The 15,390-nt window shown below is 35.2% G+C and overlaps 1 protein-coding gene across 1 annotated transcript; it reads right to left on the bottom strand.

The window, feature by feature from the left end:
* Positions 1-4,992: 4,992 nt before the first annotated feature.
* On the bottom strand, positions 4,993-11,928 carry zgc:55558 (GTPase KRas). The gene is made up of 5 exons (XM_068727936.1): positions 11,645-11,928; positions 11,293-11,405; positions 10,336-10,514; positions 7,025-7,184; positions 4,993-6,845 (listed from the first exon to the last, which is right to left on the bottom strand). The coding sequence occupies exons 2-5, from the start codon at positions 11,401-11,403 to the stop codon at positions 6,732-6,734; spliced, it is 564 nt and encodes a 187-aa protein (XP_068584037.1). The 5' UTR covers positions 11,404-11,405; positions 11,645-11,928; the 3' UTR covers positions 4,993-6,731.
* Positions 11,929-15,390: the final 3,462 nt, after the last annotated feature.

Below are 15,390 nucleotides of genomic sequence, written 5' to 3'. Positions count from 1 at the left end.
GATGTGCTGAGCAGTGTTCACCAGCCTTTGTAGAGCCTTACGGTTTAGAGGGTTGCAACTGCCACAGCAGGCTGTGATGCAGCCGGTCAGGATCCTCTCGATGGAGCACCTGAGAAGTTGAAGAGTATCCTGTAGTCCATGATAAGCCTTCTCAGCCTGCAGCGGAAGAAGAGCCATTGCATTGCTATCTTCATTTCTTGGTTGGTTGTTGTTGATGTTGTCATAACACATGTCACAAAAGTAAAATGTAAATCAATTTCACCCAGATATTCAGTAAATATAAATCAATTTCACCCAAATATTCATTGAATATAAATCAAATTCACACATATTCATTGAATATAAATCAAATTCACCCAAATATTCAGTAAATATAAATCAATCTCACCCAAATATTCATTGAATATAAATCAAATTCACCCAAATATTCAGTAAATATAAATCTATTTCACCCAGATATTCAGTAAATATAAATCAATTTCAAAAAAGACAAAAAGTCATATTACACCCAGTTGAAAAAAGTTGCATGTCGTAAAGTCATAAAAGTCATAGTATAGCATGTTGAAAAAAGTCATAATATAGCATGTTGAAAAAAGTCATAAAAAAGTCATAGTACAGTATGTCAAAAAAAGTCATAATATAGCATGTTGAAAAAAGTCATAGTATAGTATGTTGAAAAAAGTCATAAAAAAGTCATAATATAGCATGTTGAAAAAAGTCATAGTATAGCATGTCGAAAAAAGTCATAAAAAAGTCATAATATAGCATGTTGAAAAAAGTCATAGTATAGCATGTCGAAAAAAGTCATAAAAAAGTCATAGTACAGTATGTTGAAAAAAGTCATAGTATAGCATGTCGAAAAAAGTCATAGTATAGCATGTTGAAAAAAGTCATAGTATAGCATGTCGAAAAAAGTCATAGTATAACATGTCGAAAAAAGTCATAATATAGCATGTTGAAAAAAGTCATAAAAAAGTCATAGTATAGTATTTTGAAAAAAGTCATAATATAGCATGTTGAAAAAAGTCATAGTATAACATGTCGAAAAAAGTCATAAAAAAGTCATAGTATAGTATTTTGAAAAAAGTCATAGTATAGTATGTCGAAAAAAGTCTTAAAAAAGTCATAGTACAGTATGTTGAAAAAAGTCATAAAAAAGTCATAGTACAGTATTTTGAAAAAAGTCATAGTATAGCATGTCGAAAAAAGTCATAGTATAGCATGTTGAAAAAAGTCATAGTATAGCATGTCGAAAAAAGTCATAAAAAAGTCATAGTACAGTATGTTGAAAAAAGTCATAGTATAGCATGTCGAAAAAAGTCATAGTATAGCATGTTGAAAAAAGTCATAATATAGCATGTTGAAAAAAGTCATAAAAAAGTCATAGTACAGTATGTCAAAAAAAGTCATAATATAGCATGTTGAAAAAAGTCATAGTATAGTATGTTGAAAAAAGTCATAATATAGCATGTTGAAAAAAGTCATAGTATAGCATGTCGAAAAAAGTCATAATATAGGATGTCGAAAAAAGTCATAAAAAAAGTCATAATATAGGATGTCGAAAAAAGTCATAGTACAGTATGTTGAAAAAAGTCATAAAAAGTCATAGTATAGTATTTTGAAAAAAGTCATAATATAGCATGTTGAAAAAAGTCATAATATAGCATGTTGAAAAAGTCATAAAAAAGTCATAGTATAGTATTTTGAAAAAAGTCATAAAAAAGTCATAGTATAGTATTTTGAAAAAAGTCATAATATAGCATGTTGAAAAAAGTCATAGTATAGCATGTCGAAAAAAGTCATAGTACAGTATGTTGAAAAAAGTCATAAAAAAGTCATAGTATAGTATTTTGAAAAAAGTCATAATATAGCATGTTGAAAAAAGTCATAGTATAGCATGTCGAAAAAAGTCATAGTATAACATGTCGAAAAAAGTCATAATATAGCATGTTGAAAAAAGTCATAAAAAAGTCATAGTATAGTATTTTGAAAAAAGTCATAATATAGCATGTTGAAAAAAGTCATAGTATAACATGTCGAAAAAAGTCATAAAAAAGTCATAGTACAGTATGTTGAAAAAAGTCATAGTATAGCATGTCGAAAAAAGTCATAGTATAGCATGTTGAAAAAAGTCATAATATAGCATGTTGAAAAAAGTCATAAAAAAGTCATAGTACAGTATGTCAAAAAAAGTCATAATATAGCATGTTGAAAAAAGTCATAGTATAGTATGTTGAAAAAAGTCATAATATAGCATGTTGAAAAAAGTCATAGTATAGCATGTCGAAAAAAGTCATAATATAGGATGTCGAAAAAAGTCATAAAAAAAGTCATAATATAGGATGTCGAAAAAAGTCATAGTACAGTATGTTGAAAAAAGTCATAAAAAAGTCATAGTATAGTATTTTGAAAAAAGTCATAATATAGCATGTTGAAAAAAGTCATAATATAGCATGTTGAAAAAAGTCATAAAAAAGTCATAGTATAGTATTTTGAAAAAAGTCATAATATAGCATGTTGAAAAAAGTCATAGTATAGCATGTCGAAAAAAGTCATAGTATAACATGTCGAAAAAAGTCATAAAAAAGTCATAATATAGCATGTTGAAAAAAGTCATAAAAAAGTCATAGTATAGTATTTTGAAAAAAGTCATAGTATAGTATGTCGAAAAAAGTCTTAAAAAAGTCATAGTATAGCATGATGAAAAAAGTCATAAAAAAGTCATAGTATAGTATGTCGAAAAAAGTCATAATATAGCATGTCGAAAAAAAGTCATAAAAAAGTCATAGTACAGTATGTTGAAAAAAGTCATAGTATAGCATGTTGAAAAAAGTCATAGTATAGCATGTTGAAAAAAGTCATAGTATAGCATGTTGAAAAAAGTCATAGTATAGCATGTTGAAAAAAGTCATAAAAAAGTCATAGTACAGTATGTTGAAAAAAGTCATAGTATAGCATGTCGAAAAAAGTCATAGTATAGCATGTTGAAAAAAGTCATAATATAGCATGTTGAAAAAAGTCATAAAAAAGTCATAGTACAGTATGTCAAAAAAAGTCATAATATAGCATGTTGAAAAAAGTCATAGTATAGTATGTTGAAAAAAGTCATAAAAAAGTCATAATATAGCATGTTGAAAAAAGTCATAGTATAGCATGTCGAAAAAAGTCATAAAAAAAGTCATAATATAGCATGTTGAAAAAAGTCATAGTACAGTATGTTGAAAAAAGTCATAAAAAAGTCATAGTATAGTATTTTGAAAAAAGTCATAACATAGAATGTCGAAAAAAGTCATAGTATAGTATGTCGGAAAAAGTCATAGTATAACATGTCGAAAAAAGTCATAAAAAAGTCATAGTACAGTATGTTGAAAAAAGTCATAGTATAGTATGTCGAAAAAGTCATAGTATAGTATGTCGAAAAAAGTCATAAAAAAGTCATAGTATAGCATGTTGAAAAGTCATAAAAAAGTCATAGTATAGAATGTCGAAAAAAGTCATAATATAGTATGTCGAAAAGTCATAAAAAAGTCTTAATATAGAATGTCGAAAAAAGTCATAATATAGTATGTCGAAAAAAGTCATAGTATAGCATGTCGAAAAAAGTCATAAGTACAGTATGTCGAAAAAAGTCATAAAGTCATAATATAGTATGTCGAAAAAAAGTCATAAAAACGTAATCGTATAGCATGACGAAAAAAGTCATAGTATAGTATGTTGAAAAAAGTCATAAAAAAGTCATAATATAGCATGTTGAAAAAAGTCATAGTATAGTATGTCGAAAAAAAGTCATAGTATAGCATGTCGAAAAGTCATAAAAAAGTAATATTATAGCATGTCGAAAAAAGTCATAAAAACGTTATTGTGTATTATGTTGAAAAAAGTCATAGATACTTTATTCATCCTGCAAGGGGAAATTTGTTCGCTACAGCAGCAAAATAAAAAATATATACTTAAGCAAATAAAGTAACAGAGAAAAAAATTAAAATATTAAGTATAAAAAAATGCACAATATATACAATAAAATGAGAAGTATCATGAAAAGTAATCAATGTATGTATACAAAGGTGTAAACAGTTAGTGAAATAGTAAGGACGTATTTCCTGTATAAACGGTAACATCCTGTTGGCCGTTTTGTGACACCACTGGGTGTAGAAGTCCTCCATGGATGGCAGCTCCGCCCTGGCGATGTGCTGAGCAGTGTTCACCAGCCTTTGTAGAGCCTTACGGTTTAGAGGGTTGCAACTGCCACAGCAGGCTGTGATGCAGCCGGTCAGGATCCTCTCGATGGAGCACCTGAGAAGTTGAAGAGTATCCTGTAGTCCATGATAAGCCTTCTCAGCCTGCAGCGGAAGAAGAGCCATTGCATTGCTATCTTCATTTCTTGGTTGGTTGTTGTTGATGTTGTCATAACACATGTCACAAAAGTAAAATGTAAATCAATTTCACCCAGATATTCAGTAAATATAAATCAATTTCACCCAAATATTCATTGAATATAAATCAAATTCACACATATTCATTGAATATAAATCAAATTCACCCAAATATTCAGTAAATATAAATCAATCTCACCCAAATATTCATTGAATATAAATCAAATTCACCCAAATATTCAGTAAATATAAATCTATTTCACCCAGATATTCAGTAAATATAAATCAATTTCAAAAAAGACAAAAAGTCATATTACACCCAGTTGAAAAAAGTTGCATGTCGTAAAGTCATAAAAGTCATAGTATAGCATGTTGACAAAAGTCACATTATAGCAAGTAAAAAAGGTCATATTAAGGCAGGTCCAAAACATGGTCATATAACATTTTCCCAAAAGGTCATGAAAATGGCAAAAAATCATAGTCATATTACAGTGTTGAAAACATTATAGTATATATATATATATATATATATATATATATATAGCATGTCCAAAAAAAAAAAAAAGTCCTTCAACCTCTTGAAAACATCTTACATGTAAAGATAAAAACAGACAAGACATAAAAGCTGAAGACATTTAATTGATCATTACAGCAGAGTGCATTAAAGATTTCACATAGCTGTCAGTGAGAGACTTGTTAAAGGTTTTCAACATTTATTTTAACAATGGAACTACATTAAGTCCAGATTAAAAAAACAAAAAAACCCCCCCAAAAAAACAGGCATTTGGAAGCTGCTGGTTTAGTAGGAACCCTTCATGGATGGATTCACCTCTGTTAGCAGGAAGCAATTGAAGTTAGCCCATTGAACTTTTATATAATTTTAGTAAATACGTGGACAAAAGTTTCTTAATGCAGAGGTTAATAAATTGGGTGACGTCTGTAATGCTACAAAAATATAAATTTCATCCACAACATTGAGGGTGACAGTAATTATGAAAGAAGACAAACACTGCTATAAAAAAACACAACTGATGCCCTAATATCCTTCTCATCAAGCATGATCAGAGAACATGGGTCTGAGCTCTAGATAGTTCCCGGATAGTCGAACACTGGTTTCAGCATCAGTGGTGTTTGAATATTGAATTTAATACCACAAAACCACCAGCACTGTGACGTACATAGAAACCTGCATTAAAGGTGGCCTTTGGAATACAGTGCGAGTGTGTGGAACAAACAGCAGGGCTGACACTTCAGACAGTCGGTCAATGATGGACAAAGGCATCAGGTCTCAGTCAATCAGACAGAGCACTCTGGAATATGGTGTTGTATCAGAACCTGAGGAATAACAGACTGAGTCAACTTTTTGAATGGTACCAACTAACCCTTAAGTTTTACCATTAAACACATACCAGGAAATGATAAAGTGCACCAAGGAGTCTCGAACACAATTCTGAGGCTTTGTTACTGCGGTGATCTTATCCCGTTACAGCATTTTCATTCGCATGTGGTGGGAGGAGAAGAAGAAGAAGGAGAAGAAGGAGAAGAAGAAGAAGAAGAAGAAGAAGAAGAAGAAGAAGATATTGCTGTTGTGTGTCAAGCAACAGAGGACACAATCACCTATGAAAAACATGAGGGGAAGACAGATGTTTTCAAACTTCCAAAAAGTTTTAACCAATCACCTGAAAGCAAAATGTTTTCGCATTAAAAACAGCATTCCTAGAAAATGTGACACAGTTTGTTGTTGTTTCTGTTATTGGGGAGGGATGAGATATGAGCCAAGCATCACCTCTCTAAATAATGCTAGAACAATTTAGAAGATTTGGACTGAATGTGCCACCCGATGTGACGGTACAAAGTGCAGCGACGCACCACCACGGACCCCTGACCGCTGGACAGTCAACAGGAATGGTTTGTAACACTGATTCTAAATAGTAGAAGAGTACTGTCTTTACAGACAAATGCAATATTTATACCACAGACTCGGAATCAGTAAATGCTAACCTTAACAAAAAAGAAGAAAAAAAACCTGAATCTAAACTTGAATTTGTTCGGTCGACAAAAAAAAGAAAAAAGAAAAAAGAGAATTCACAGCGTTGAACAGACACTGCATATCTTGTGGTGACATACTGTAGGTGGAAACTGGGACAGCAGTAGAAAATGGATTTAGATACTTCTAAGCACTTCCTGTCCGGAGCGGTGCTGGACGTCTCCAACGTGACAGAGGAGGTGCAGTGTGTGAGGGCGAGCGTGAAACAAGTGCTGTTAGGGATGAGCTGGTGTGTGTGTGTGTGTGTGTGTGTGTGTGTGTGTGTGTGTGTGTGTGTGTGTGTGTGCGCGCGCGCGCGCGCGCGCGCTTGGCTATAGTATTAGGCAACGTCTCTGAGTCTTCTTCTTGCTCTTCTTGTTGCTGCGGTTGGTCTCCTTATATCTTCTAATCTCCCGTACTAGTGAATAAAAAGCTTCCTCTACACCCTGCAAGACAGAGACAGAAGAATATTGTCACACAAAAGATGAACATTAACGTCTGTAATGCTCTGTGATTAAAAGTTTGATTTCAGACATTGATTTGCAGATGTCTTATTTACTCAAACAAGGCTCATGCTTGCATCTTTAGCAAAATGACTACAAGAGTTACTGTCTTTCCTAAGTACCTGTCTGGTTTTGGCAGAGGTCTCGACAAACGGTACTCCGTAGCTTCTAGCCAGCTCCTGGGCCTGCCGTGACTCCACCGTACGGGTACTCAGGTCGCTCTTATTCCCCACCAGGACCATGGGGACACTGTCACTGTCCTTCACCCTGTTGATCTGCTCTCTGAGGAGGAGACAAATGCAGAAGCAGATAAGACACTGAGGCCACCTTACTTGTATCTTTGCAACATCTAATATTTTCCTCAATATTGTTCCACGTGTTTGGATCAGTTCAAAAAATGTGAGCCAGATTCTAGTGTACAAATTGCACCACAGGACTTTTAAACACATGTAATCATCTGTAACACATATCAATACAAGTACAGTTCCTGCTGATCAGCAAGCAGTCTTTGTAGTGCTAGGCCACATCCCAATGTCCCCCCTTACGGACTCACAGACTTTGAGGCGCGCTCCCGTGAAGTCTGTGAGGGTTTAGTTCTGTCCCACTGTCAGATCATCGAGTGTTTGAGGCTCTCTGGCAGCCATTTTGAGCCCTTTATGAACCCTTTCCGTAAGTATGCTGACTTAGCCTAAGGGAATTACCCACAAGTCATAGCAACGTGACGTTAAACACGGGGTAACCAGTGGACATATGGAGACGTTAAAAAGAAAAGGTAAACAAAGAGGACGACTCACGTGTGTTCAGCCTGTCTTATTATATTTACTCAGAAACATTAAGGGTTAAAGATGGAACACAAAATAAACTTGAAATCAGATATTTATTTATCCATCAAATATTTGATTTTGTCATTGAAGATGTTTTGACAAAAATGAGTAAATAGATGATGTGAAGTGACCTCATCTTGTGAGGAAAGAGCCTGAAGACGTTCAAATCAGGGAGTACAAAGTATAAAATAAATACACACAATTATACATCTTATTTGTTGTCGTTTTCATGGTAACGTGATATGTTGCAGCAAAGTGCTGTCCCATTCATATTTACAACATTTGGAGCCCTTGCAGCCTTTCACACTCAACCACTTACCAGGTGACGTCAATTAAGTCCTTGAGGGTTCAGGGCTTAGGGTTTAGGGAGGACATGGGGATTTGGCCGTAGACTGTCTGAAGCAGCACAGGACACTGGCAGCTCACAATGAAATGTCTTAGTACAGTATAAAAGTAAAGTGTAATCTATCCGTCTAATAAAAGTCACAGTGTAGTAACCAGTAAAAATATCATAAACTGTCAAAGTATAGTATGTCAAAAGAAAGTCATATTTAAGTATTCCATAAATAAAGTCACAATAGAAAGTCATACTATGGTATGTCCAAAAAAAGGTCATAGTATCTCAATAAAGTCATTCCATAAATATCATGTCATACAAAGTCTTGGTATTGCATGACAAAAAATATTTAAAAAATTCATAGTTGCATATGTATAAAAATTATGTAACATCATCATAGAGCATGCCATTAAAAAGTCAAAGTATAGTGCTTCATAAAATGCCATAAAAGGTCACAGTATAGTAAGGCGGCACGAAAATGTTTTAAAAAGTCATTGCATGCCAAACAAATGCAAAAAAATGTGTTATGCCATCATTGTATAATAGTTCATAAAAAGCCATAGCAAAATATGTAATAAAAATGTTATTAAAAAAGTCACAGTATAGCATGTCGTAAAAAATGTCATGATATAGTGAAAAAAACAAAAAACAAATCAGTGTAATAAGTTGAAAAAAAGTCATAAAATAGTACGTCCAAAAAAGTCATAAAAGCCAAAGTCAGGTTTGGTGAAAAAAGTCATAGTATAGCATGCTATAATAAATATGTCAATAAAGTCCCAAAGAGTCACAGTGTAGGTAGTAATATGAGACATTGTGTTAGGAGACAACCGGTATCTGCTGAACATCTTGTAAGAAGGTCTTTATGAAGAGATGGTACAAGGCAGAACCAGCAGCACCACAAGAGGGATGGCTGATAATCCTCTTATGATTTTCCTTTATGTGTGTATGTCGAAAAAAGTCATAGTATGTCCACAAAGTCATAAAAGCCATGGTAAAGAATGTCATAGAGAGGTTATAAAAAGTTATAGTATAACATCTCATTTACAGGGTTATAAAAACTTCATAGCATGGTACGCCATTAAAATAAATCATCGTACAAATGTCATAAAGAAGGTCGTCATTGTGTCATAGTCACAGTGTTTCCCTTATAGTGTAGTAAGTCACAAAACAGGGTTGCATGGCATTTAAACGTCATACAAAAGGTCATAGTATATAGAATGTCACAGGAAATGTCATGATGGACAGGGCCGTAAAAAACATCTAAGTATAGTATCACAGTATATCATTAAACTATGTGTAAAACGTCATGGAGTAGTACATCATGAAAAGCTCATAGGATCATATGTCATGAAAATGTCATAACAAAAAGTCTGCCATTAAAATGTAAGTGTATGGTATATCATAAAAATGTGACAAACAAATCATAGAATACCAAGTAAACCATTATCATAACAAGTCATAGAAGAGTATGACATCAATATATAAAAAAAAAGTCATAGTACAGTACTTCATAAAAAGGTTATCAAAACGGTCAGTGTATCATAAGAAATGTCACGATATAGTGTGTCGTAAAAGTCATAGTATGAATCATTAATATTAGTACAGTACTTAGTATACACAGTATAGACGTATACATTGCCGTCATAACTGTGTAAAAGAAAATGTAACAGTTATACATTTACTGAAACATTATTTTTAAATAATAAATCAGTCACCAGCTATAGTCAAAAACTTAATGAGAAATTAAAATTCCAGTACATAATGTATAACGTATTTAAACACAGAACTTAACTGAATGGATTGAGCTCATTGTCACTGATATCAGATCAGCTATCTGAGCGAGTACTGGCCCGATATCCAATAGCGCTGCATTCTTGAATATATTAGGTCATAAAAAAGTCATAGTATATAATATAAAAAGTCGTAGTACAATATGCCATCAAAAATGTCCTAACATAGTATACCATAGAAAGTCATAAGAATAGTATGTTATAGTATAATATGTCATAAAAAAGGAATTGTATAGTACGTCTTCAATTTATGAAAGAAACTCATAAAAAGTCATAAAAAAGAAGGGTATAGTATGTATTAAAGGTATAAAAGAAACTCATAGTATATCATAAAAAAGCTTTAGTAAAGAATGTCAAACAAAATTTCATAAAAACACAGCTGACTTTAGTTGAACACACACTATTAAAATGTTTGTTTCAACTTCCAGCTGTGTCTCCAGAGACTGATCACTGATCAGTGGAGGTGTGTACCCCTCCTGTACCTGTAGAGGTGGACGTCCTCAAAGGACTTGGTGTTGTTGATGGCGAACACGCAGAGGAAGCCCTCTCCTGTCCTCATGTACTGGTCCCTCATGGCGCTGTACTCCTCCTGACCCGCAGTGTCCAGGATGTCCAGCAGACACGTCTCTCCATCGATCACCACCTGCTTTCTGTACGAGTCCTGGAGCGCGGCGTTGACATGATCACACAGGTGGAAAACAGAAAACGCGTCCGTCAAGAAATCTGACACGGGATTGCATCATGAACATTCCCATGTTTCACTGCTGCGTCATGTAGCAACGACACCTTGTTGAATGAACAGTTCTGCATAAACCTGCAGAAACGTATTTAAGTCGGCCGGAAAATAGAGATTTACGAACAATTTGTGGGGATTTTTAGGCGACAATGTGAGAAAGAGAAGAGATTACTCAGCAGAGTTACAAGTGTTGATTTATATGTGTTAGTGGAACTTATTTTAAACGAATGAGGGCCAACAGGCGAGCAGTTTGCTTTAATGGGCTTTATTTTAAAATCAACTTTTAGAAGATTGTGATCTGGATTCTGCTGCATATTGAATACTTTTCATATACAAGTAGATTTTGTTACTTATACATTATGTTTTAATGTACTTTTACTTGTAATGGAGTATTGTATTGCTACATTTATTCAAGCTATTCTCATATACTCAGAAGGATGTGAGCACTTCTTTCATAAGGGAGAATAACATCACATCCTGTGCATTGGGTTTGTCCCCGAACCAGGTAATACATACGACTTTAAAACGACATAGACACATGAGAGAGAGAGAGAGAGAGAGAGAGAGAGAGAGAGAGAGAGAGAGAGAGAGAGTGAGAGTAACTCACATTGATGGACACATAAAACTGACCATGTAGTTTTGGCGTGATTACATTCCCACTAAACTTTCCCCAGGACACTGTGTCTAACGTCTCGTGTCTCACCTCGATGGTCGGGTCGTATTCATCCACGAAGTGGTTCTGGATGAGCTGGATGGTGAGCGCGCTCTTCCCCACACCTCCTGCTCCGACCACCACAAGCTTGTACTCGGTCATGCCTGCAAAGGAGTAAACCAACAGGTAGCCGGGATTTCGTGTCAGCGGAGTATCAAGTGAGAGTGAACAAATCAAAGCCAGTGGGTATTGCACTCCCAACGCAGACATGGCGAAGAGACTGACCCAGATTTAAGGATAACGTTACAACCCGCTGACGTTAACGTTACTTGTTAAGTCTTCCTCATAGTTACTACATCGATGTGAATGAACGCTGGTGGTAGAACTCGTTGAACGTACTTACCTCGATGTAGGGTTTACAACCGTTTGTGAAATGATAGGTTTACGGAGAGATAAATGAGATTAGCTCGCTACATAACGTTAGCCTGAGACGATTTCCTTATTCAGAACACTTGTAGACAAACTTCAGGATCTGTCCGCAACTTGTTTTTCTAGCTGGTATTAGGTGTCAAAACCATTAACCGCAGATTTGAGAAGCTACTAGTACAAATCTTACTTAATTTAATGAATAAATTAAAAGCCCAAAACCGATCGAGTTCCTATTTAGTCTCCATTGTAGCTCATTGAAAGCAGCGTTTTCGGGTTAATCCCCCGTCGTCCAACAACCAATGAAACGACGGCATGCTGATAGACGTCGTAACAACCCAATCACAGTGAAGTTCCAGTTTTTAACCCCTCCCTCAGCTAGAAAATCTGTCCAATCATAAAGAGAAGTAGACATAATTGGGCGTGGCCTCTCAGGCAATTTTTTTTTCTCTCTCCCAGAAGACGTTCTTCTTAACCCTACAAATATCTACACTGATACATTTGTATTTATATATATATATATATATATATTTTACAATGTTGTAATGTGATACAGCTCTTCTCACCTATTTATATCTAATAGCTATTTACTTATTGTACGTAACATTTTTTGTGTTGTATTTCACAGTTGAGATTGAGAAATATAAACGTATGACGCCAATGTATTCATTTTTGTATTTGGTTGAAATTGAATATTGCATTCATACCCATGCAAATACTAATTGAATCTGTCTCATAAAAAACGTTTCAAACTTTATGAACAACTCTACAATCATTTCTATCATTGTGAATGTTTTACCCACTTTAATTTACCCATTGGGCTTTTATTGCGATATATGTTACCGGAAGTGCTAGTATTGCATCATGTCTAACTTGACACATACTTGTCGCTTGGTGGAGTTTACGTGAGTCCGTAGTTAGATTGAGTCTTTACTGCCCTCTAGTGGTCACAATGCGCACTACAAAACTACTTTTAATCCGGTCAACTAACTATTACAAATAACCACGGCAATATAATACCATTAATACATAATAATAATAATAATAATAATAATAATAATAATAGTATTTTTGTTGCTGTTCTAACAACTGTTTTCTGGTGTGGAGAGCAGATTAACATTCTAGACATGTCCACACCGGAAGTCATTATACGGTTGATTTATTTAAAATAATGAGTTTGTGTTTGCTGCCCTCTAGTGGTTAAAGTTAGGAACTATATGACTAACATTAATTTAATTTAAAGTGCCAAAAAATAATAAAGGGCAGGTTAAAGAGTAGTGTTTAACTCGGGAGAAAGTTTACGTGTAGCTTGACTATAAAGATACATGTGTCTATCGCCGTCTAGCGGTTACGGTGATGAACTGCAACACTATATTTAATTCGTCAAATTAACGTTAATACAGACATTATAGTGCTAATACTTCCGGTGAATCTTTTCAAAATAAAGATTAACTGAAGTTCTCAGAAACGAACGAACAGAAAGTATTCTAAAACTATAACAGTGAGATGATTATGGAACTCGGCAAGCTCTTAGCTCCCTGGGGAACTATACAAATCCCCATTTAGATCAGTTAGATATTTGTTTTAGAAAATCTTCTTATCTTCTTTTTTTACTTACTTTGAGTTTGAGAGAGAGAGAGAGAGAGAGAGAGAGAGAGAGAGAGAGAGAGAGAGAGAGAGAGTCATCATGCCCCACCCTCTGGTCCCTCTTCCTCACTACCCTTGTCTGTGACGTCCATGTTTCCCACTGAGTGCATCTGCTCTCCTATCTAATCTTTGCCTAAAATCACAGAGATAATCCTGCATCCATCTGTCCCGAGAGAGAGCAGAATACTGACATTGCACCCATGATGTAAAAAATATTAAAAAAACTGCACAAATTGAATGCATCATTATACAGTATAGGTGTTAAATCTTGATGACATGATTGTGTTGAAATAGTGACCTCATCTTAAATTGCTTACCTTTTATTATACACAAGGATATCTCACATATACATCTTTTATACATAGAATATTTTCCAAATCTTTGCATTTTTAAAAATGATCGTTTCCTTTGTTATTTTTACACTGATACTCACCACACATTTCATCAAGGAGGAGGACAAAATTGGAACAGCCATGAACTTAGACTAAGAGAAACTTGATTAAAAATACACCGATACAACACTTAAAAATGAAAATGTTCACAGGAATAATCATTCATAACTTTTAGATATTTCACTCAAAACAAAATTTGCCTTTATCCCTTTTTTAAATAATTTATTGACATACAAACACATTTTACCATTAAACCCTGATTTATTAGATAGTGAAATGTTAGTTTTAACTTTCCAGCAGTGTATTTCTCACAAGTGAGCTCAAATCACAAGCTCTCTATAAGTTGAATGGAACTAGATTCTTGATCTGAAAGGGAGCTGTCTGCAAATTTACTTTAAAAAAGACACGACCTCAGTCCACGCAGAGGGTGTGTTTGTGTGTACATGCACATGTTGTTTCATCTATGTTGGCTCTATGTGCAGGCGCAAAGAGTTGTACTGTGCAGCTTGTACAACACGACAGTTCCTTTTCCTGTATGAGCATGTTAGTGTCCTCTCAGGAGAAGCACCTCTGGACTGTCCACTACATTACCCAGCTGTCAGTGCGTCAAGATGGATAGGGTGCTGCTTTTAAAGGGCATGAGAGGAGCTGACGTGATTGGCCGTGATCGGTACCAAACCTTAACGCACCCTTTGATTAATGTGTGATAATACTTCCTAATCTCACTCTTGTCTCCATGGGGGCTTCACAGCCATGCAAATACCAAATAGTGTGCCACCACTCCCCTGCACACTGTGCCTGGTGCACTTGACTTCATGAAATGCATGATATTGGTTTACTGAGTGTGTGTTTGTGTGTAGAAGGAGGAGAGGGATGGCAGGGTAGCTACTGCACTGCTGTGCTCATTAAAACACGCTCACCGCACAATGTTTCAGCACCTGCACCCAACACAACAACACACTCACTGTCACACAGACACACAGACACACACACACACACAGACACACACACACAGACACACAGACACAGACACACACACACACACACACACACACACACACACACACACACACAGGCAAACTGAAAAGCGCTGTCCTACCAACTCAAACATGACTGAAATTTAGGTACTAAACAACAACAGAGAGGAGAAGACAGGATGCGTCCTGTTAAATACAGGGAGGAAGACGGAGGGAGGGGCCGCCACAGAGACACAGAAAAAGGCAGGAAAAGATGCAACATGTGCTGTGATGCCTGGGAATAATATAACTGTTGTTCCTCGCTGGTTAAGCAACTATCACACTCAACTTGTCATTCTGGGCCACCTCTCTAATGAGAGCGTACTCACAGATATCAGATGATTACTCATGTGACCCATAAGCCTGGCTGGACGTGACCTAGTTAGGTCAGACCCAGGTGAGATTCAGCTAGACACCACATGCAGCTCAAACACACACACACACACACACACACACACACACACACACACACACACACACACACCTCTGCACATACACATGAAGGGGAGGCTGTTGGAACAAAGGTTTTACAACTCTACCAATACAAACACGGAATGAGCACCATTTTCCTCTTTGATAATAGTTTGAAAGTAGTCGCCACATGAATTCATACTTAAATTGTGCATTGCTTAGGAAACATAATGTTGCAGAAGCAAAGGGAAATTAAC

This window comes from Cebidichthys violaceus, unplaced genomic scaffold (genome assembly GCF_023349555.1).
Source record: "Cebidichthys violaceus isolate CVI_PGR_0920_01 unplaced genomic scaffold, fCebVio1.0.p SCAF_40, whole genome shotgun sequence".
Classification (NCBI taxonomy): domain Eukaryota; kingdom Metazoa; phylum Chordata; class Actinopteri; order Perciformes; family Stichaeidae; genus Cebidichthys; species Cebidichthys violaceus.
The sequence above is the reverse complement of the archived record's forward strand: the minus strand, read 5'-3'. Positions and strand labels throughout refer to the sequence as shown.

Bases quoted from the DNA above. Each gene is read 5' to 3' on its own strand.
- zgc:55558 (XM_068727936.1), bottom strand. From the start codon at position 11,403: ATGACCGAGTACAAGCTTGTGGTGGTCGGAGCAGGAGGTGTGGGGAAG. The intron at 7,185-10,335 runs GTACAGGAGGGG...TCTCCTCCTCAG, and splicing joins GAGGACGTCCACCTCTACAG to AGAGCAGATCAACAGGGTGA. The intron at 6,846-7,024 runs GTACTTAGGAAA...TCTGTCTTGCAG, and splicing joins CCTCTGCCAAAACCAGACAG to GGTGTAGAGGAAGCTTTTTA.